The sequence below is a fragment of the Dryobates pubescens genome, chromosome 34 (genome assembly GCF_014839835.1).
Source record: "Dryobates pubescens isolate bDryPub1 chromosome 34, bDryPub1.pri, whole genome shotgun sequence".
Classification (NCBI taxonomy): domain Eukaryota; kingdom Metazoa; phylum Chordata; class Aves; order Piciformes; family Picidae; genus Dryobates; species Dryobates pubescens.
In genome coordinates this window covers 4,013,702-4,036,895 of record NC_071645.1, presented here as the reverse complement: position 1 = coordinate 4,036,895, position 23,194 = coordinate 4,013,702, and the positions used below count along the sequence as shown (strand labels likewise).

The window sequence follows — 23,194 nt, the reverse complement described above, 5'->3', positions numbered from 1 at the left end:
CCTCAACATTAACTTTTCCAGACCACCTCAGTTGGATGCAAATGAAAGCTGTATTTACAGGACATAGCAGCAATGAAGAGGTCCAGCAGAACTTCCCATGATGTCTGCTTCAGCACACCTACATTTGAGGAGCCACTCCTGTATTTTTAACTCTTTCTGGGCCTCCAGGCATGTAGACAGCCTCCACCTCTGGCCATTTGTGGGTCAGCCTTTATCAGAAACCTTCATGGAAAGCACCCAGCCCTCTAGCTTCAAAGTTATGGAATAATTTGCCTGTGACCCATCAGTTAATGTTTGGTTTAATCACCCCAGCAATTTTATGCCTTTTTTATCATGTGGCCACAGATGTTTTCATTATCTGTAAGCCTATCTAATCTCCTCAAGAGTCCTGCTGAGTTCTTCACCTCCCTGATAGCACCACTAACTCCATCTAAGCTAAAATTAGCTTTCCAACCCACTTTTTGTCCTTCCCCTCCTTGTTTGCTCTCTCTGCTTGCCTTTCTCCATTCTTTTTCCTTCACCCTTGCTGCTATTTATCCTGCCAGAAGATCTCGAGGAGCTCAGTCTAGCAGCATGCCAGGGGCTGGCAGGAGGCAGGGCAACACTTACTTTCCCTGAGGTAACTGAGGTGAGACAAGAGGACTTCTGTGTTGTAGAGGGAGGTGGTTCTGAGGAAGTCATCCTTGTTCATCTTGCAGAGCTCCTTGCCATCCATGTTCTGGAAGATGGTGGTGTCAATCTCCATCAAGCCATACTCCTTTATAGCCCATTCCAGCCACTGGCGCACGTGCTCCTGGGTCCACAGCGTGGGATCTGGCAGGAAGAACACAAAGGATTGGTAACAGCATATGGAACCCTCAAGCCCCTAGCACTCCCTCTACACCCATCAAAGCATTAACCATTCCTTCCACAACAAATGGATTGAATCTACTGAGGTCATTGTGCCCCTGTGCTCAGCACTGGTTAGGCCACACCTTGAGCCCTGTGTCCAGTTCTGGGCCATTCAGTTTAGGAAGGACTTTGAGAGACATGAATGTGTCCAGAGAAGGGCAATGATGCTGGGGAGAGGCCTGGAGCACAGCCCTGTGAGGAGAGGCTGAGGGAGCTGGGGTTGTTTAGCCTCCAGAAGAGGAGGCTCAGGGGAGACCTTATTGCTGTCTACAACTACCTGAAGGGAGGTTGTAGCCAGGAGGGGGTTGGTCTCTTCTCCCAGGCAAGCAGCACCAGAACAAGAGGACACAGTCTCAAGCTGCACCAGGGGAAGTTTAGGCTGGAGGTGAGGAGAAAGTTCTTCACAGAGAGAGTTGTTAGGAATGTGCTGCCCAGGGAGGTGGTGGAATCACTGTCCCTGGAGGTGTTCAAGAGGGGATTGGATGCAGCATTTGGAGCCACGGTTTAGTTAGTCATGAGGTGTTGGGTGACAGGTTGGACTTGATGATCTCTGAGGTCTTTTCCAACCTTATTGATTCTATGACTCCATGATCCCAATGCATTTTGCCAGGGTGGACAAGCACTGGGCTATAACAGGTCTCAAACTGATCACACTGACCCTCTGGCAGGGTGACTTCTCTTGACTGTCTCCCACCTGCCTGAATGTTATACCTGGTCTTGGGAAAAATATTAGTGATATTTGACCATGGCTTTCCTCCTTCTGCCAAAAAGCCTCCAAAAGCAAACCCATCCCTTGGAATCACAGAGCATGATGGGGATTAGAAGGGACTTCTGGAGATCATCTAGTCCAATCCCACTCCTAAATCAGGGTCACCCACAGCAGCTTGCCCAGAATCACAATGTCCAGGTGAGCTTGGAATCTCTCCAAAGAAGGAGACCTCTCTGGGCAGCCTGCTCCTGGGCTCCAGTACCCTCACACCAAAGTAGTTTCTCCTCCTGTTCAGATGAAACCTCCTGGGTTCCAGTTTGTGCCCCTTGTCTTATCACTTAGCACCACTGAAAAGAGTCTGGCCCCATCCTCTTGCCTCTCACCCTTTAGCTCTTGCTGAGCATCAATCAGATCCCCTCTCAGGCTGCTCTCCTCCAGGCCAAACAACCCCAGGACTTTCAGCCTTTCCTGCTCACAGAGATGCTCCAGGCCCCTCAGCATCTTTGCTGGACTCTCTCCAGTAGTTCTCTCTCTTGAACTGGACACAATACTCCAGACTGAAAGGGGATGCCTGTCACAGCTTCGTGCCTGCAGTGCTGCACAATTACATCAGCTCTGGAGAAGTCACACCATCCTTCACAAGCACATTACAAAGTCCCAACAGATGGCATTTTCAGCTTGGAGTATTTATGGCCAGCAAAGGGACTCTGAAGAAAAAGAAACCCCATCTCTTATTGCTTAACCAGAGCAGCTTGCCATGGATCTCTGAGTCACATCTGTGACAAGAGCACAGTTCTACCTCTGCTAGCCCTGCAAAACCAGCACAGCTCTTGGAGGGCAGTGTGGATTTTGCACTGTCTCATGCATCACTATCAACTGCCAGCAACGCTCCAGCTGTGGAATCTTTATTACTGGTGGTGACGTAAGAGAGAGATTGAACCCTGCTGGAGTTTCAGCCCCCATGGTGAGGGTTTGCTGCAGCAGGAGTTAAAAAAAGAAATCTTCCTTTGAGCTTCCAAAAGAGTGTTAGACCAGACAGGCCCAGCAAGAATTTGTGCCACGATACCACTCCTCCAGAGTCATTTTCAGAGCGTATCTGTGCTTTCAGATGTTTCCTGTGCAGCTTCTCCCCGTGCATCCCAGCAGGAAATAGAAGCTGCAAATTCATGTTCCACTGCTGCAAAGTCAAGCCCTAACTCTGGAGATGCTTGATCTGTCCATAAGGGCTGGGACATTCCTCTAAGCTCAACCTCATGCATCCCAGCAGGAAGCAGAAGCTGCAGTTCCATGTTCCATTGCAGCAAAGTCAAGCCTTAACTATGGAGAAGTCTAACCTGCCCATCAGAGCTGGGACATTCCTCTTAAGCTCAGCCTCAAAGACTTCAGGTCCTGTGGCAGCTGGGAAAATGGACCTGAAACATGCAGCCAGCACACAGCTGGGAGGTTGTGCTTTGGGGAGGGACCAGAAAAGCCTCTGCCACACATTTGGTGGTGGATCAAATAATGTGTGGGCTCAGAACTGGGTGTGCTGGGGCTGCAGGGATCCCTGGAGACAAAAGGTCAGGTAGTGGCTGTGCCTGGTGCATTCCTGAGCTCCAGAATGACAGCATGAAATGGGGAAGTAAGACCGAGGAACGTGGAAATCGTAGCTGTGGTGTGTCCTCACTGAACTTCCGCTTCAATCAAGCTGCTTAAAGCTGACTCTTAAACATGGATCTTGCAACTCCACACCTTTGCAAGGCTGCTTTGGGATAGAAAGATGGATCCCTGTTCACTCTTGGCACTAGCCAGTTTAATTTCTGCTTTCTAAGCCCTGGCAAAAGACTGTGAGTGTTACAATGGGAGTATTCAAGGGAGGCTCTCCTTGGGGGGTTTTAATTGAAAGAGTTGTTTGTCTTGAGCTTTGGGGGAAAGAAAAATGAAAGCACAACATTTGGAGGGCTGAGTGAGTTTGTGGTCTCCCTTTAAACAAACACTTTTTGAATTTCAGCTCTTCCTTGGGCAGATTTATCACCGGGAAAGACATTGACTGGCCTCTGAAAAAGGGCCCTTCTTGACACATGGCTTTGAGTTCATTATGGTGACATTTGCAAGCCTAATGTGACATTATTCTTGCCTATCTTCGCCCTAATGTGCTATAAATCTTCGCTCTGGATTACATTAAGATGTTCAAATGCCTTTCTCGGATGAGTTTGGCTTCAGATGCGGAGATCTGGGATGATGTTCGTTATTGTCTTCCAAAGCCACTGCTATTTCACAAGTATCTCAGGGGTTTGATTAGTGGATGCTCATGGGGAGGGGAAAATAGTCTTTTACTTTTGTCTCTCTATTTTTTCCCCCCCTTCATTTTCTTTCAAAGAGGAGATTTTAAACCTTCTCTTCCACTGAGGGCATCAAAACTCATTTCCCCTGTTTCAGCAACAACTCTAAGCTTTAGCATAGATTCATAGAATGGCTGGAGTTGGAAGGGACCTCAAAAATAATCCACTTCCAACCCCCCTGCCATGGGCAGGGACACCTCCCACCAGCCCAGGTTGCTCAAGGCCTCATCCAACCTGGCCTTGAACACCTCCAGGGAGGTGACATCCACAACCTGGGCAACCTGTTCCACCCTCACTGGAAAGGATTTCCTCCTAATCTCCAGTCTAAATCTGCCCTCCTCAAGCTTCAATCTGTTCCTTCTCATCCTATCAGTACAAGCCCTTGCAAAAAGTCACTTCCCAGCTTTCCTCTAGGTACTTCTTTCAGGTACTGGTAGTCTAACCTTGGTCTTCAAAGTATACATAAAGACCACGGTGAAGAGCAGGATAAATGTTGCCTCTTGGCTGTCTTTAGCAGAATAATGACTAGTGGAATGGAATGGAGTAGAGTAGAGTAGAGTAGAGTAGAGTAGAGTAGAGTAGAGTAGAGTAGAGTAGAGTAGAGTAGAATCAATAAGGTTGGAAAAGACCTCAAAGATCATCGAGTCCAAGCTGTCACCACAGACCTCATGACTAAACCATGGCACCAAGTGCCACATCCAATCCCCTCTTGAACACCTCCAGGGATGGGGACTCCACCACCTCCCTGGGCAGCACATCCCAATGGCCAACAACTCTTTCTGTGAAGAACTTTCTCCTCACCTCCAGCCTAAACTTCCCCTGCAGGGTTGGTACCAGCTACACCTTTCCAGGCCTGTGTGTTGACGCTGGACACCTATCTGGTGCTGTCCCCAACCAGGCCAGCCAGCCCCTCCAAGCAGATCCTAACAACTGAACTTTGAGATTTGCTGTCAAACTTTTATTGCCTTCCCCTCACTATGTTCAGTTCAAGCCTTCCCTTTTCAGCCTAAATGGCAAACAAGTGCTTGGGAGCTGTCATCTGTTCATGGTCAAGCCACGAGCGGAGCACAGAGCTAAATTCCACGAGCGCCTTTCTTTCTGCCAGCAGCTCATCTGCTCGAATCAGCTGCAACCCTTGGTGACACCCTCACAGCTCCCAAGGTTGAAAGCTGCACCCCTTGAAATCAGTGGGAATTTGGGGATGCAAATTGAGCCAGGACTTTGCTCATGATGCCTCCCTTGAGTTTCCAAACAGCATCCTGAGTTTCTGGGCTGGCCCAGGGTGGTGTTTGCAAACTCTGCAGGGAAAAGATTCCCTCTCATTCCGGGTTGCCTGCCTCAGCAGCTCTCATCCTTGACTGTCCCAAAGCTTCCTGCCAGCTTCAGCCTGCAGACGTGGATATCCCAGACAAGCAGGAGTGGGCAGGAATGTCTCTGTGGAGTGGTTTTTGGAAGGCTCATGTAACAGAGCTGCTGCAAGAGAGACATTTTCTGCTTTTCTACTCCTAAAGAAAGAAATGAAAACAAAACAGCTCATTTTGAATCAATGTGACATAAAAGTGCATCTGGACCCTGCAGAGCATCAAGAGAGTTATAATTTGGGTCCACTTCATGCTTATGCCTGCCTGGGATCTGTGGCTCTTTGATCATAGCACACGTGTCCCAGGAAGCACTGCAGAGCCTCCTCTGACACATGCTGGGGGATGGATTTGGTTCAACACACCAACACAAGGCTCCATTCCACACCAGAAAAGAAGAAGCCAAAATAAACCAGAAGCAGCACTGACTATCTATTTCTTATGCTGATTCAGGTTGGAGCATACACTTGGGGCACAGGAAAGCCCCTCTAGCCCAAAACTTTGATATTTTCATAGAATCAATAAGGTTGGAAAAGACCTCAGAGATCATCAAGTCCAACCTGGCACCCAACACCTCCTGGCTAATTAAACCATGGTTCCAAGTGCCACATCCAAACCCTTTTTGAACACCTCCAGTGATGGTGACTCCACCACCTCCCTGGGCAGCACATTCCAGTGGCCAATCTCTCTTTCTGGGAAGAACTTCTTCCTAACATCCAGCCTGAACCTCCCCTGGCACAGCTTGAGACTGTGTCCTCTTGTTTTGGTGTTGGTTGTCTGGGAGAAGAGACCAACCCCCACCTGGCTACAACCTCCCTTCAGGTAGTTGTAGACAGCAAGAAGGTCTCCCCTGAGCCTCTTCTTCTGCAGGCTAAGCAACCCCAGCTTCCTCAGCCTCTCCTTGTAGGGCTTGTGCTTGAGGCCTCTCCTCAGCCTCCTTGCCCTTCTCTGGACACATTCAAGAGTGTCAATATCCTTCTTAAATTGAGGGGCCCAGAACTGGACATAATACAGGAAATCCCCACTAGCCCAAAACTTTGATATTCTCATAGAATCAATAAGGTTGGAAAAGACCTCAGAGATCATCAAGCCCAACCTATTACCAAACACCTCATGACTAACTAAACCAAGTGCCACATCCAATCCCTTCTTGAACACCTTCAGGGATGGGGACTCCACCACCTCCCTGGGCAGCACATTCCAGTGGCCAGTTCCTCTTTCTGGGAAGAGCTTTCTCCTCACCTCCAGCCTGCTTTTGTTATGGTTCATGGCTCAGAGTGGCTAACCAAGCCTCATCTGCTCGGCTGGGACATTAAAGACAGCACAAGGAAAGATGACAGAGCGAGTTCAGTGGTGATGGTACCTGCTGGGACAATGACTCTCCTCTCATTGGTGGTCATGTTGGGAGGAGGTCCATTCTTCTCATCCATGTAGGTGCTGTAACTCATGGGGTTGGACTCTGTCCCTGCTCCGACGAGTTTGCTGCATTTGTTCACGCTACAGTCTACAGGGGACTCCCTGGAACAGGAAAGGAAAGAGGTGAACTTGGCATTGTCAGGAACCTTTCATCCCTGCTGCAGCAGAAGGAAGGTTTGGCTTGCAGAAAGGGTGGAAAGTTAAGGGGAGTTTCTTCATAGGCCATTCCTGGCCTGTCACACGACTGTCACGAGGTGATCTGTGGACCACGAGTCTCGTGGAATGGATGTCTGATAATGAAACCAGTTGCAGGTGCAAACAGGAGTGACTTTCAAAGGCCATGGTCCTTAACCCAGCACTGCCAGGTCACCACTAAACCATGTCCCTCAGCACACCATCTACATGGCTTTGAAACCCCAGCAGGGATGGGGATTCCACCACTGCTCTGGGCAGCCTGGGCCAGGCTTGCCAACCCTTTTAGGGATGAAATTATTCCTCATGTCCAATCTAAACCTCCACTGATGGAACTTGAGGACATTTCCTCTCATCCTACCTCAAGTCACTAGGGAGAAGAGACCAACCCCCGCTTCACTCCAGCCTCCTTTCAGGGAGGTATAGAAAGCAATGAGGTCTCCCTTCAGCCTCCTTTCTCCAGGCTCAAGAAACCCAGCTCCCTCAGATGCTGCTCACAGTTCTGGTGCTCTAAATATAACTGATTTTCTCTCTTCTTAGCAGTCCCAGGCTTGTCTGCTTCTTGGATATGAAATCTAGAAATCTTAGGTGCCTTAGGCATGAGTCAAGAACTTCAGACCACAGAAACTGTGTGTGAAAAAATGCTCTGGCTCCAGTTTTGCTTCTGAGTTGATGGAGTGATGAGGAGGGAACATTTAGCAAGTCAGGTGGCACTGTGCTGAGACCTGGACTACACACAAACCCTTGGCAAGCAGTAGGCTTTCTCTGTCCTGCTCTGGGAGAATTATGAGCCTCCAAACCACAGATAGCAAGCACAGGTTTTGTTTTTCTCCAGCTGCTGTAGCAACTCAAGTTTTTTTCCTCTGGAGATCACTTAAAATATCAATCCACAGCCTGCCACAGAGAACGCACCAGGGAAGGGCAGCCTTATTGCCCTCACCTTTACAGCATCCCAGGATCCCAGCATGGTAGGGGTTGGAAGTGACCTCTGGAGATAATCCATCCAACCCCACTCCTAAAACCAGGTCACCCACAGCAAGTTTCCCAGGATCACAGTCTCCAAGTGCGTTTGGAATCTCCCCAGAGAAGGAGACTCCACAACCTCCCTGAGCAGCCTGCTCCAGGGCTCCAGCACCTTCATGGCAAAGAAGTTTCTTCTCCAGGTGGAACCTCATTGGTTCCAGTTTGTGCCCACTACCTCTTAGAATCATAGAATCAATAAAGTTGGAAACAACCTCAGAGATCATCAAGTCCAACCTGTCACCCAACATCTCATGACTAACTAAACCATGGCTCCAAGTGCCACATCCAATCCTTTTCTGAACACCTCCAGGGACAGTGACTCCACCACCTCCCTGGGCAGCACATTCCAGTGGCCAATCTCTCTTTCTGGGAAGAACTTCTTCCTAACACCCAGCCTAAACCTCCCCTGGCACAACTTGAGACTGTGTCCTCTTATTCTGTTGCTGGGCACCACTGAAAAGAGTCTGTCCCCATCCCCTTGCCTCTCAGCACTCTAGCCCTTGCTGAGCATTGAGAAGATCTCCTTCGAGTCTGCTTTTCTCTGGGCTAAACAGTCCCAGCTCTAAGCCTTTCCCCTTCACAGAGATGCTCCAGTTCCCTCAGCATCTTTGTTGGATTCTCTCCACTAGTTGCCTGTCTCTCTTGAACTGGGGAGCCCAGAACCGGACACAACTCTCCAGCTGTGGACTCATCAGCACAGAGCAGAGAAGGAGGACAACCTCCCTTCACCTGCTGGTCACACTCCTCTTCATGCCTCTCAGGAGACCATTTGCCTTCTTGGCCACAAGGACACATTGCTGGCTCACGGTGACCTCTTTGGCTACTTGCAGTGAACTTACAAGGGTGCATTAGTGCAGCCTCTAAGCACAGCCAGCTCAGAGCTCGTATCCAGCGCAGTCTAGTCCAAGGCTTTAATCACACAACCATCCTTCTTCCCTGCCAGAAGCAACACAGCCTGGGAGGAAACCATTTGCTGAAGGGTGAGAGCTATGACAGTGCACCACCAAATCCCACCCTCTGCGCTCAGCTGGCAAGCCTCCCGAGTTTGGACACTAAACAAATTTGTTTCTTAATCTGAATGGCGGAGGGGGAGGGAGAAAATGACTGAAGTTCAGCTATCATGGCCGGGAGATAAATGCTCCACCGAGATATTGGAAGGCAGATGGTAATTTTTTCCTCATGTCTTGCTGAGGGAACGTTGCTTGAAAATGGAAATAAGATGTATAAGTTACACATGTTCGAATTTAAGGTTTTACTATTTTGCCTACTGTTTTTCCAGGCAGGGAACCAAAATCCGCCTGCAGAGAGGCAAACTGCTGAAGGCTTCGTGTCCCCGTGGCAGGCAGAGCAGAGCCTGAGCTGGGACAGCAGAGTTTTCACAGGGAGAGGGATCGTTCCTAGCTCTCCGGTGAAAGCCTCTGTGTCAGGTGTTAAACGCTGCCTGTTCTGCCGGAGAAAAAGCCCTGAGGCAAGCACAAAGGATCTTATTCTCTCCTGAGGGACAGGCTGTCCTGAGAGGACTTGGTGAAATGGCAAGAGCATCCCTGCTTCAAGGTGTCCAGGCTGCTCAGCTTAGTGCTCACTGGCCCTGGGAAGTGACTGACCTCCTCACTCGGACCCCAGGTGCTGACTTTAAGTGGTGGTAGGCAGCTGCGCCATCCCCATGGGTGGATTTCCATCTTTGGGGTGAAGTTCTCCCCTCCTTCAGACACAATGGTCACATTTGCCTGGCATTCCCTGCACTCAGCATGTCCCAGGTCCTAGCAGTGTTGGCACAACTTCCTGCCTCCTGAGGGGCCCACTGACTCCTCTCTGCTCTGCCAGAGCTGAGATATATGCTGTGATCATAGAGTCATGGACTGGGTTGGAATGAGCTTGAAAGCTCATCTAGACCTCCCCACCCTCCATGAACAGTGACATCTTCAACTAGAGCAGGCTGCTCAGAGCCCCAGAAAACCTGACCTGGAATGGTTTCAGGCTTGGAGCATCTCCCACCTCTCTGGGCAACCTCGGCCAGGGTCTCACCAACTTCACTGTATGAATTTCTTCCTTCCATCCAGCCTAAATCTGCCTCTTCCAGTTTCAAACCATCACTCTTTGTCCTGTCACAACAGACCTTGCTAAAAAAAACTGTCCCCACCTTCTTGTAGGTCCCCAGCTTTCATATAGAATAGAATAGAATAGGAAATAGGATAGGATGGGATAGGATGGGATAGGATGGGATAGGATAGGATAGGATAGGATAGGATAGGATAGGATAGGATAGGATAGGATAGGATAGAATTAACCAGGCTGGAAGAGACCTTTGAGATCATTGAGTTCAACCTACCATCCAACACCATCTAATCAACTAAACCATGGCACCAAGTGCCTCATCCAGTCTCTTCCTAAACACGTCCAGGGATGGTGACTCCACCACCTCCCTGGGTAGCACATCCCAACGGCCAATCTCTCTTTCTATGAAGAACTTCTTCCTAACTCCCAGCCTAAAACTCTCCTGGCACAGCTTGAGACTGTGTCCTCTTGTTCTGGTGCTACTTGCCTGGGAGAAGAGACCAACCCCCACCTGGCTACAACCTCCCTTCAGGGAGTTGTAGAGAGCAAGAAGGTCTCCTCTGAGCCTCCTCTTCTCCAGGCTAAGCAACCCCAGCTCCCTCAGCCTCTCCTCACAGGGCTGTGCTCCAGACCCCTCCCCAGCTTTGTTGCCCTTCTCTGGACACCTTCCAGCAACTCAACATCTTTCCTAAACTGAGGTGCCCAGAACTGGACCCAGTATAGGCTTCTCACCCCCACAAATATGTGACAAAGCAGTTACTGGTGTAATGCTCATGTGGAACTAGAAGCTATATCCAGACTCTCAGATAAAGAAGTCTTCTAAACCCCTTATCTGCCTAGGAGCATACATGCTTTCTACTGGCATGAAATGACACCCATGAGAAGACCACAGAGCCCTTGGCTGTCTCTGCTCTCTCTGCTAAAGGCTGTGCACATTCACATGACCAATACAGCCAGCTACCAAAATAGCTCCAGCACCAAGATATCTCCTCAGTGGTTTTCTGATGATTTTTCACTTTGCAGACTCTTGGCTTGGCAGTTAGGACCCTGCCTGTCCTCTGCCTTGCCCTGTTTGTCCCAGAAGCCAAAACCAGACAACCAAGTATCAGAGACACATCTGAAATGAAGTTTAGGAGGCTAAGGTGCCCTCACCAACCACGGATTGACCACTGTGGGATCAGAAGCCACTCTGTTAGTGGTAGAGGACATTAAACATGCTCCATGTACCTGATGCTTGTGTCCCTGTGGCTGTACAGATGCCTTCAGTTTTCAGGGTGGTTGGATCCAGAGCTAACCCCAGTGGAAATCTGATTAGCAGGAGCAAAGACCTCACTGGGAACAGAGTTACCAGAACTTAACTGGGCAGGAGACTGAGCTGTCCTTCATAACAGTGCCCTCAAATCTTCAGGGATAGCAAGTGGGGAGACCATTAAATCATGGAATGGGCCCATGGAATGGTGTGGGTTAAAGGACCTTTGAAGATCATCTAGTCCAAACCTCCTGTGGTCAGCAGGGACATCTGTAGCTAGAGCAGGTTGCTCAAAGCCCCAAGCAACCTGACCTGCAATGGTCAAGGGGATGGCACAGCTTCCACCTCTCTGGGCAACCTGGGCCAGGCTCTCACAACTATCAGTGTCAAAAATTTCTTCTTTAGATCTAGTTTAAATCTGCCTCTTTTAGTTCCAAACCATTACCTCTTGTCATTCCACAACAAGCCCTGCTAAAAAGTCTGTCCCCAGCTTTCTCTAAGTCCTGGAAGGCCACCAGAAGGTCTCCCCAGAGCCTTTTCTTCTCCAGGCTGAACATCCCCAACTCTCTCAGCTTGTCCTCACAACAGAGAGGTTCCAGACCTCAGATCCTTACTTCTGTGTCCTCTGTAGCCCAGCATTTCCTACCAGATCCAAATGGAGCTCTTCACTGGGAAATGAGACAGCTCTGCCAGACTGAACCATCTTTGCACCTCCTGAACCATGACTGTTTGCAGCTCCATGGCCTAAGATGAGAGATCTAACAGTGGCCCTGCAGAAGGTAGATGTAGCTGTGAGCAACACAAAGAAGAATTCAGTGTGGGGAACAACTCCAGGGTGAGGAGGGAGCTGTGAGCCACGAACAGTGTGCTCATTGAACGTAGCTCCTTTCTTAGTCCAGGAGCTGCCCACAAGCAGCCCTAGATTTACACAAAGGTTTCCTCATTATTTGGGCTGGTTTGTGTGAAGAGATTTCAGATGCCAGATTAATCCTTGGCTTTTCACAGAGCCTTCAGCCTTTCAAACTGCTGGACTCACTCAGGTTCTGGGCACTCAGGTTGTGGATCTAGCAAGGTACTGGATACAGGCTGCTTTCAGAAGGTCTCCTCACTGTGGCAGTGGCAGAGGCCAAGGAATATGAAGCTGCACTCATTCCCACTGCCTGCCCAAAGACTCTTCGTTCCAGCAGCTCCAGTAGCAGTCTCTGGGGATGCCAAGAGCTTGGTTTATGCTAGACTGGCCAAAATGGACAAGCAGCTAGCCTGGCATTGACTAATAAGCTCTCTGTACAGCTCCAGCCTGTGTTCCAGGTACCTGGAAATAAAGCAATTACTGTCCCAGGGCCTCTGTCTAGGAATCACCTCTGGCTGTCATTCGAAAGAGCAAAATGAGGGATTTCAGTGCTTTCTGAGCCTGACTCAGCTGTGCTCAGTGGGATATTTTCTCCTTTCTATCCCTATCTTCCTGCCCTTACATTCCTCTTTTATTTCCCTTTCTCTGTTTGCCCCTTTTTGGTGTAAGTCCCCATTGGGGCATCTCGGTGTTAATCTTTACACTTGAAAGGAGATATAATTGATATTTCTTTTTGCTCAGTGAAGGATCTAAGAACAGACAGGGTGTGCTGCTGCTTCTAGGGAGTGAGCAGAGATATCAGGGCAGAATCATTGTTCCTCCACACTTGCACCTAAGTGGACTTTAACCCTACTCTCAGCAGTGCCTCAGGAGGAGGTTCACACTGGAAGGGAGTGTAGAAGGCAAAGAGAGCTGTAAAAAGGATGGGGAAAGGCACACAGGTTACAAAGCTCCAACTGCATGAGGAAAGCAGAGAAGCTCAGCAGGCTCTGGAAGGATTGTGTTTACCACATACAGGTAAAAGCAAATAGCAGCTGGAGCTAGACCATGGCAGCAAATCCCACTAGAGGGCTCACATGCTTCTAAAAGGGGTTTTTTATTCTTCTAGGCATCGTAGATAGTCTCTTTGTTTTGTTTTGAGAAGACTATTGTGGCATTTAAATGTTCTGAGCTCCCTGAGCCTTCGATTGCTTCAGTGTTCTGTAGGAAGACCCCTTCTCCAACCCTGCTGAGGGCCAAACCAACTCATAGAATCATGGAGTCATAGAATGAATCATTAAGGTTGGAAAAGCCCTCTAAGATCATCAAGTCAACCCATCAACCCACCACTACCATGCCCACTAAACCATGCTCCAAAATGCCACACTGACACATATTTCAGACACCTCCAGGGATGGTGACTCCACCACTTCCCTGGGCAGCTTGTGTCAACCACAGAGTTGCTGAAAGGGGAAGCAAAGCTGTACACCGCCCCTTGCTGTCACCCAGCTCTCTTCACTGTCACTTTCCCTCCCTAGAGCACATAAGCCACCCTCCCACCAAGCAGCCTGCACTTCAAGCCCAGGTGAAGCAGAGTATAAAAGCTGCTCCCTGAATAAAGGCAGCTGGACTATGGCAGGAGTGTGCTTGAAAAACAAGGGAGAGGAGGAGAGGCAGGGAGGGAGGGGGAAGAGGGTTTGTTATTCAGTCCACACTGAATTTGTATTGAGCTTGGCATTTGCTGCTCAGATCAGGTGTCAGTTTTGCCAGGCAGCTGATGGGCAGAGGAACAGGCAAGTGGAGTGGCCCAACATCTGACAATGAGCTGTGATGGATGTGTGGGGAAAGGGCAGAGTTTTGGCCAGGAAGAGGAGAAGATGGGCAAGTCAGATGAATGCTCTCAGCTCTTGGGTGGGTTGGAGCTCTTGTGCTAGCAAGGTATCAAAGGCAAGGCTGGAAGCCATCTCAAAGCAGACTTTTCTTTCTTCCTAGCAGGTTGGGAAGCTGTTACCCCTCTTTCAGAGGGACATTCTGTTTCTGCCTAAGAACCTTGTCATCTTGAGCGAGCCCATAACGGAGGATTTCCTTTCTGCCCAGAACAAACACACTTCTGGAGTGCCTTTCTCCATGGGGATCTGAGCCTTCACAGTTGTTACCAAATCTGTTTGCCAGAGCAGTGCTATTTCCCTTTTTTTTTTTCCTGAGCAGATGAGGAAACTGGAACACAAAGATCATGACAGAAGGACAGCCCCATCCCCTTCACTCCCAAGTACATGCAACACGTACAATGAGAGCATGACTTCTGGACCTGCAACTGCAGAATCTGTGCTTAAAGGACCTGAAAAGCACAAATTGCTACTGCCTTTGGTAGCTCAGTAGATGTGACAGGACCACTTGCTCCCTCAGCCCTCCAAAATTCATTAGAGAAAGAGAGACAAGTAGTGTAAGGAGAGGAAAGCGTGTGTTGGTCTAACTATGGGTGTGAGCCCCTGATGCTTCCTCACACGGCCTCACAGCCCTGTTGCCTGTGCCACAGGTGAGGTTGGTTCTGCCGCCTTGGTTCTCCCCACTGGAGAGGTCACAGCACCACAGAATCATGGAATTGTTAGGGTTGGAAGGGACCTCAAGGATCAGCCAGTTCCAACCCCCCTGCCATGGGCAGGGACACCTCACACTACAACAGGTCCCCCAGAGCCACATCCTCGTGGCCCTTCTTTGGACACACTCCGTGTCCAAACACCATGTCCCAACCCCACTCTTCATCACCCTCTTGAACACTTCACCTTGGTAGCTAAAGGTAGTCCTCCTGACTACCAACCCCCCCCAAACTTGCTGCTGCTCTCACGAGCCATCCTCTTGCTTCTGTTACCCAGAAACGACCTCTTGCAGGAAATAGCTGCTTTTTCCCCCTGTTTCACTCTCAGTTCCAAGACTGGAAACACTGGTGTAAAAATCCACATGGTTCTCCAGAAATGATACTAAGGTACAACCAAGGCAAGATCAAACCCAGTCTACAAATGATTCCCATCAGAGACCAACTGACGCAGAGCCCTTTATCTTAGAGTGAAATCAGCATCTACTGTACACATACAAGGGGGGGGAAGGAAAAACACCTCTAGTGTTCTTTTAACACCAGCAGCTCACTAGAGAGGCCTGAAAGTTTGAGGCTGCTTTCTGTTTCGTGCTCTGCACTTGGCTGGCTTCTCAGAAACCAGGAAAGCAGGCTGGTAGAGAAGCTCTGAACTAACCCTGCAGGGGAGAACTCCTTCGTTGCTTAACCCTTCTTCATGAACGTCATGCAGATGCTAGAGGTGTTTGTGACAGCCCCAGAAGATTTGGTCCAGAAAGGTGAATTGTTTCCAGGGGCAGGCCCCCCTAACTCTTAAGCCAACAGGCATAGAAGGTGCAAAATAACCAATGATCCTTTGGTGGTCCCACTGCTCGGATCTACTCCTGAACTCTCTTGTGCACCACTGCTCACGCATATTCACACAGAAGCCTTTTGCTTTGTTACAGAATGCCAGCTTGGTGGGGGTTGGAAGTGACCTCTGGAGATCATCCAGTCAACCCCACTCCTAAAACCAGGGCACCCACAGCAGGTTGCTCAGGATCACAATGTCCAGGTGGGTTTGGAATCTCTCCGGAGAAGGAGACTCCACAACCTCTCTGGGCAGCCTGTTCTAGGGCTCCAGCACCCTCACAGCAAAGGAGTTTCTCCTTCTGGTCAGATGGAACCTCCTGGGTTCCAGTTTGTGCCCATTGCCCCTTGTCCTGTCCCTGGGCACCACTGATAGGAGTCTGGCCCCAGCCTCTTGCCCTCCACCCTTCAGCTCTTGCTGAGCATTAAGATTCCCTCTCAGGCTGCTCTTCTCCAGGCTAAACAGCCTCGTTTCTCAGCCTTTGCTCCTCACAGAGATGCCCCTCAGCATCCTTGCTGGACTCTTTCCAGTAGTTCCCTGTCTCTTTTGAACTGGGGAGCCCAGAACTGGACACAGGACTGCAGAGGCAGCCTCACCGAGGCAGAGTGACTCCAGAGCACCTCACAGGCTGCCACAGAGGACCTCAGTCTGCATGACCAACTCCATCTTCAGGAGCCTCTTGAACCATGGCAAATTTGTGGGATGCTGAACTAAGTGGTGGGATGTGTCATTTACCAGAGTGTCTGCAGCAAGAGCTCTGTCCTGGCAGTCTCCTGTCCCAGTGTTTGTGGAGCCTGGCAGACACATGCTGCAGTACTGCGGAACAGGATCCTCAAGGCCATTAAATAATGACAAAGGAACTTCAGCAGGGGCAGGTCATAGAATCATAGAATTGTTAGGGTTGGAAGGGACCTCAAGGATCAGCCAGTTCCAACTCCCCTGCCCTGGTCTCACACCAGACCAGGTTGCTCAGAGCCACATCCAGCCTGGCCTTCAAAACCTCCAGGGATGAGGCTTCTACCACCTCCTTGGGCAACCTGTTCCAGGTCCTACACAAAGAGAGGAGTTTGTTGATGTGCAGGACAAGAGCACAGAAGGACAATCAGTGCTTTGCTTGTACTTAAGATACAATAGACACGGGCAGGGTCTTGCCTTACCTCGATCCATTCATGTGGTCATATTCCCTTTTGACATTGACCCGGACAGGTTGGTTAATCCATTCCTGCTGAGGAGGCAAAGGGTTGATTTTGTGTGGTTGGCCATAGTCAGGGTTCCCTGAGGCTGTCATATCTGCCTTGGGGAGGTGAGTGGCAGCGCCGTACGTGGAGTCAAAGAGGGACTGGTCGTCGCTCACCACCGACAGAGCCTCCTGAGGAGAAAAAAAAGTACCCAAGCGTTCAGAGTCATGACTAAACCAGCAACTCCATTCTTAGTCTCTCTTTGAGCTGGTGAGCACCTGCAAAGGCCCCACAGCTGCCCAGAGCTGTCTGAAATTGCCATCTGCACGGATTGCAGGTTGAATCGGGTTCTTTTGGGGTTCATCAACCCATATGCAAAATCAGCGGCTTGCTCTGGGTGGGGCTGGAGTTAAGGTTCACTTAACTTCTGCAAACAGCCAAGGTGGCTGCTGGGGGCTATGGCATCCTCATTGCCCAGCTCCATCTGCAATTTCATACAATCATAGACTCATAGAACCAATAAGGTTGGAAAAGACTTCAGAGATCATCAAGTCCAACCTGTCACCCAACACCTCCTGACTAACTAAACAGAGCTTTCACACAGTTTCCTGCCCACAGACACAGAATGCTGCCCTGATGATAATGGGGAGGGAACCTCTGGAGATCATCCAGTCCAACCCTACTGCTAAAGCAGAGGCATCCACAGTAGCTTGCCCAGGATCACAATGTCCAGGTGGGAATCTCTCCAGAGAAGGAGACTCCACAACCTCTCTGGGCAGCCAGCTCCAGGACTCTGGAACCTTCACAGTAAAGAAGTTTTACCTCCTGTTCAGCTACAACCTCCTGGGCTCCAGTTTGTGCTCATTGCCCCTTGTCTTATCACTTGGCACCACTGACAGGAGTCTGGCCCCGTCCTCTTGCCTCCTGAGGGCTCTTTAGCTCTTCCCCAGGCTCAGCAGCCCCAGGCCTCTCTCCCCCAGAGAGATACAGAGTGTGTAATGTTTCTGGAGTGTCACTTGAAGGTCTCCACACCTCCCTGCAGAGGGGTTTTGTGTGCTGTTTGTATTTTGAGGTTACTGGTGAAGGAGAAGCAGTCAGTGCAGGTCAGAGTTCTAGGTGTTAGTGGTGGGATGAAAAATGCATTACTTTACACTTTGTGTTTGTTTTGTGGGAAGTGTAGGGCTGGTGAGTTACCCAACTCTGCATTTCTAGAAATGCTTAAAAACAGGAAATTGTCATCCTTTGGGTTGGTTTGTTTTCTTTTTTCCTCCTCCCCACCCCTGCTAAACCTCCAAATGTTGACAAAGTGTTTGGACTCTCAATCTGCTGGCGTGGGTGTGCCTGGGGTCTCGAAAGGAAACCTGTGACAGGCACCTGAAAGATTTGGCACAGCCCTGCCTTATTCAAAGTGCATGGAATCATTAAAGCAGGAAAAGGACTCCAAGATCATCAACCCAACACCACCATGGAGGCTAAGCCATGTGCCACAGTGCCATATCTACACGGTTTTTGAACATCTCCGGGGGTAGTCAATCTACCACCTCCCTGGGCAGCCTCTTTCAAGGCCTGACCACTCTTGCAGGGAATGAATTGTTCATTGTGTCCAACTTAAACCTCCTCTGGTGCAACCTTGAGGTGCTTTCCTCTCTTATTGCTTGCTCCTTGGGAGAAAAGACCAACACCCAACTCACTCCAGCCTCCTTTGAGGGAGTTGTAGAGAAGCAGAAGGTCTCCCCTCGGCCTCCTTTTCTCCAGGCTTAACAACTTCGGTTCCCTCAGCTGCTCCTCACCAGACCTGTTCTCCAAACCCTTCACCAGCTTCATTGCCCTTCTCTGGACCCGCTCCAGCAACCGACAAGGTCTGTGTGTTCCTTGTGCAGCTGAGTTAACCACACACAACACAGCTGCCATTATGTCTGGCAAGGTAGAAAGCGCGCCAGGAGCCTCCCAAACTGAAAGCTTCTATTACTTTCATATGATTTAGTGGAGCAGCCCTCCAAAAAACAAAAGCAGAGGCAGACTCCCCTACTCTGTGGAGCATTCCAAAGACCCTAAATATTGCTGTGTGTGCAGCAGGGGGTTGCTGATGAGCATCCAGACGCTCTTTGCTTTGGAAGCCGGCGTGTTGCTAACCCCTCAGCGCTCAGAAGTCACAGGACAGAGTCCAGATCCTGAGCTTTTAAACCCAATAAATTATCTCTCTCTCTCTCCCTCTCCTCCCTGCCCCCGCAGTCATTTCTGAGGTTAGCTTTGCAAATTCTTCCATAACCAGGAAGGGAAACAGAAGTTCTGAAAGCTCAAGAGAAGTGCAGCTGCTGGAAGCCTCCGATTACAGGAGAGTCTGAGCACGAATCAGAGGTTACCAGGCTGGTGATATCATCACCAAAAATGTCAAGAGTTGGAGTCTACTGGGTGAACATGAGAATCCTTCTCAGCTTGAAATGGACCCACCCAGAAAGAGCCAGGTCAGGGCTCAGCCATTTCTATCTCAGATCCTGTAACAACAAAGAAAAGCTGGGGAGGGGTCTGGAGCACAGCCCTGTGAGGAGAGGCTGAGGGAGCTGGGGTTGCTTAGCCTGGAGAAGAGGAGGCTCAGAGGAGACCTTATTGCTCTCTACAACTACCTGAAGGGAGGTTGTAGGCAGGAGGGGGTTGGTCTCTTCCCAGGCAACCAGCACCAGAGCAAGAGGACACAGTCTCAGGCTGTGCCAGGAGAGGTTTAGGCTGGAGGTGAGGAAGAAGCTCCTCATAGAAAGAGAGATTGGCTATTGGAATGTGCTGCCCAGGGAGGTGGTGGAGTCACCATCCCTGGAAGTGTTTAAGAAGAGCCTGGATGAGGCACTTGGTGCCATGGTTTAGTTGATTAGATGGTGTTGGGTAATGGGTTGGACTCAATGATCTCTGGGGTCTCTTCCAACCTGGTTCATTCTGTATTCTGTAAAGCCTCAAACATCTGCCTATGTCCTGCTGAAGTGACAGCATTTGCTGCAAAATTGTTGTGAGCAGAGATGGCTACAGCCTTGCAACAACCAAAATGAGATCTCCTGCCTCACACTGGCCTGAAGCTGAGTGTTGGAAGGAGTTCAGACTGTGGTCAATCTTTCTACCAGCTTTTTCTTGGTGGATAAACAACCTTCTCTCATTCTGCTTCAATTAGAGTAGGTCAGGGAGTGGAAGGTGCACCTCTGAAGATCTTGTGATGCAATCCTGTACGATCACAGCCTTGTGTAAGAAACTCCTTAAAGGAACTGAGAGCATCTCCAGGCTACAGAAAGGTACAAGAACAACATTTCTGGGGACAACTCTTCAAAGAGAAGAAACCTTTCCACCAGAGGTAAGGATGTAGTGACTTGCTGCTTCACTGATGCACTGAAGTCAGGATGTCAAGCAGGGCTTCCTAAATCACACATCTTCTGCAAAAGGTCTTTGCTTCCTCTCAGTGCAAAGCTTGTGGGGTTCTGTGGGTCTGAGAGACGTGGTTTAGCACCACACTTGGCAGTGTTGGGTTACTGGTTGGACTTTTAGGACTGACAGGTCTTTTACAACCTAAACAATTCTATGATTCTGAGATTATGGCAGGAAGTGGTAGGAGAACCCCAAATATCTGACTTACAACTCTTTAAACCTGGTCAGAGACAAGAAAACCATGGCCACAGAAAGCTGATGATATTACATCTGAAAATATTTGGGTTTGGGGCTTGCCAGTCTGAAAACATAGACAAAGTTAGGATTTTTTTCCTTTCTCTCACATATTCATAGAATGGTTTGGGTTGGAATGGCCCTTAAAGGTCATCTAGTTCCAAACACCCTGCCATGGGTAGGGACTCCTCCTGCTAGACCAGGTTGCTGAAGGCCTCATCCAACCTGGACTGGAACACTCCTAGGCTTGGAGCCTCTACAGCTTCTTCAGGCAATCTGTCCCTGTGCCTTGCCACCCCCATGGGGAAAACAATATCTGGGAAAATTCTTTTTCTATCTGCAGCTGTTTTTCTTCTGAAGAAAGGTTCTGATGGGGGGGGGGGGGTAGGGAGGGGGGGAAGAAAATACATTGGCAAGCAGAGATCTTCCTGGCTTAACCCATCAATAAAAGCCTCCAACCATCCACCCTAAAGACCAGCCCTAGCCTAGGATCAATGCTGAAGGCTGCATCCAAGTGCAGGTGTCTTTAGACACACAGCCAAGTGCACACTTATCTCTGATAAACCAAATCTCTGATGGAGAAGCCTGGCTCCTCAGGAAAGGATCTTCCTTGAAAGACAAAGAGGCTGCTAGGTGCTGCCCACAGCAGCAACTGGTTTAACTGGGAGCATGCTAATCCCACAGGCAGGCAGCAGTTGCACCAGAGCAGGCAGCTCTGTGTTTTGCTGCTTGAATGAGTTCAGACTGCAAACTCTGCTGCCCTGCACACACACAGGAAAAGAAATTCAAATGTGATGGCTGCCATCACAGCAGGCCCAAGCACTTACTCAAGCAGGGATCATCTGAGCTAAACCCCTGAGTTAGTCACAGCCACAAAAGCTGCAGGCTGAAGGCTCTGGGGGAACCGAAGAAGCACAGAGCAGATCAGGCAGAGATAGCAGCTTGTAACACCTGCTTACGACCCGGGGAGGGGGGTGCATGCAAATAGCAAACGAGTGGTGCTGGCTCCATGCAAGGGAAGTTGGGTGGCACCTTGCCAAGCCCTGCTGCAACCAGCTTCGTTGTGGGGTGAACATCTAACAGTCCCAGAGAAACACAAAAGGGGTAGCAAGATGGGCAGCCTTCAGCTGGTGGATCAGAGTACGGTGACCGCTTGTCCTAGCAGCGAGGGCTACCTGGGACTTGGTTTAACTCTTTTGGAAGAGGCCTGGGCTCTGCTGGCCCTGCCAGAGTTTCAGACTGCAGACCTAGGTGGGGATGTGTACAGCCATCCTTCTACTTACTGTCAGGGCTCTGCTTGGTTAGATTCAGTTTGAAAGGACTGCTCTGCCCAGGAGATGCTTGGCTTCAGTTCTGGCCAAGGAAGAGATCTAGTCTGAGTACCAAAAGGCAAATTTCTCCCCCCTGGAATCGAGAGCTGGCAACTGGGAAAACACATGGAGGCTTCAAAGGTGCTAACATCACCTCACCAGACAGGCCATGGCTCACCAGGGTTCCCCCCACGCTGCTGCCTCCTGGGCTGTGTCCTTGAGCTGGCCAGACTGAGTCTGAGACAGGGGTCTTGTGTGTATTATTCTGGTGTATATGTTACATTATATTGCCTCAGGGAATAGGCTGGCTTCAGTTTTTCCAGGTTTTAATCACATTCCTGGCATAAATGTGGCCAGTCCTGTCTACAGCAGCTTGTGGCTTTGCAGTTTCTCCTTCACTCAGACAAGCCAGCTCAACCCAGGGCTGAGTGCTGCAGCAGGCTGAGGCACACTTGGATTCTATTCACCCAGTTAATGAATTAAGCAGGGCATTTGAGCCAAAGGGGGAACAGAATGGGTCTGGGAAGCAGCCTAGATGAGGCAAAACATCATCATTTGTCTGGGTGTTCACAGTCCCTGACACAGTCCTGGTTATGTTGACTGCACCAGAGCTAGCCCCAGGACATCCAAGCATCCTCTCCAGCCTCTGAAAGTTTTCCTTGGAAAAGGCACCTACATATTCAGGGTTTTTACAGGTCCTCTCTAGCCTTTGAAAGTTTTCCTTGGAAAAGACACCTACAAGTTCAGGGTTTTTACCTTATCCAAGGGTAGATAAAGCTACAAGCTCCCAGTTCCCTGAGTTTGGCTCTGGGAGAGAGGTCCTGACAAGAATTGCTGCTGAGGTGGCAGGAGTCAGTGCTTTCATCCCAGCATCTACAGGTTCTTTCTAGGTGCACACAAAGAGTTTTCACTGAATATTGACTTGGAGCTCTTTACATTCACTTTTCTGGCTGTAACCACATGTAAAGGGCACTGCTAAAGATCAAAGTTTCATCCTCCTCCACACAGTCTGGCTTAGACTAGAAGGAAGCTCTGAGCACTCAAACCATCACACCATGCATGGAAGGATTAATTCCACCAATAGAAGGGGGGGAGGGGGGAGATTTAGTTATTTTCTTTTACTAATAAAATACTTCTAGCACTTCTAGTCCAGTAAGAAAATCACTCCTGAAATGTTTTTGTCAAGGGGATGCTCCCAAGACATCTGAAGAGCCCAGGAGTAGGATGCAAAGCCCCAGAAGATGAGGTACCAGCAGCAACTAACCTTAGACATGGCTTGAGGTTAGCAGAGGGGAGCCACTCTTTGCCTAGAGATACCTTTGGCACTGCAGTTCTACAAGTCAGCACTTCTGCTGCTAACCTCTCACACAAGCAGAAATGAGATAACATCAGGCTTACAAGAAAATGGGTCAAACACCATAGAATCATAGAGCTGGTTCAGTTGGAAAAGCCTTCTAAGATCATCCAGTCCAACCATCAACCTGACACCACCATGGCCACTAAACCATGTCCCCAAGTGCTATGTCTACACACTTTTCAAACACCTCCAGGGATGGTGACTCCACCACCTCCCTGTGCAGCCTGTTCCAATCCCTGACCACTCTT

The 23,194-nt window shown here is 49.6% G+C and overlaps 1 protein-coding gene across 3 annotated transcripts in view; it reads right to left on the bottom strand.

Moving 5' to 3' along the window:
• The window catches only part of FLI1 (Fli-1 proto-oncogene, ETS transcription factor), a 106,805-nt gene that overhangs the window by 29,529 nt on the left and 54,082 nt on the right, over window positions 1-23,194 (bottom strand). For all 3 annotated transcript variants that reach the window (XM_054176153.1, XM_054176154.1, XM_054176155.1), the window contains 3 exons: window positions 16,620-16,831; window positions 6,643-6,797; window positions 610-813 (listed from right to left, as the gene is read on the bottom strand). In XM_054176153.1, coding sequence (XP_054032128.1) covers window positions 610-813; window positions 6,643-6,797; window positions 16,620-16,831 — 571 coding nt within the window. The remainder of the gene's footprint in view (window positions 1-609; window positions 814-6,642; window positions 6,798-16,619; window positions 16,832-23,194) is intronic.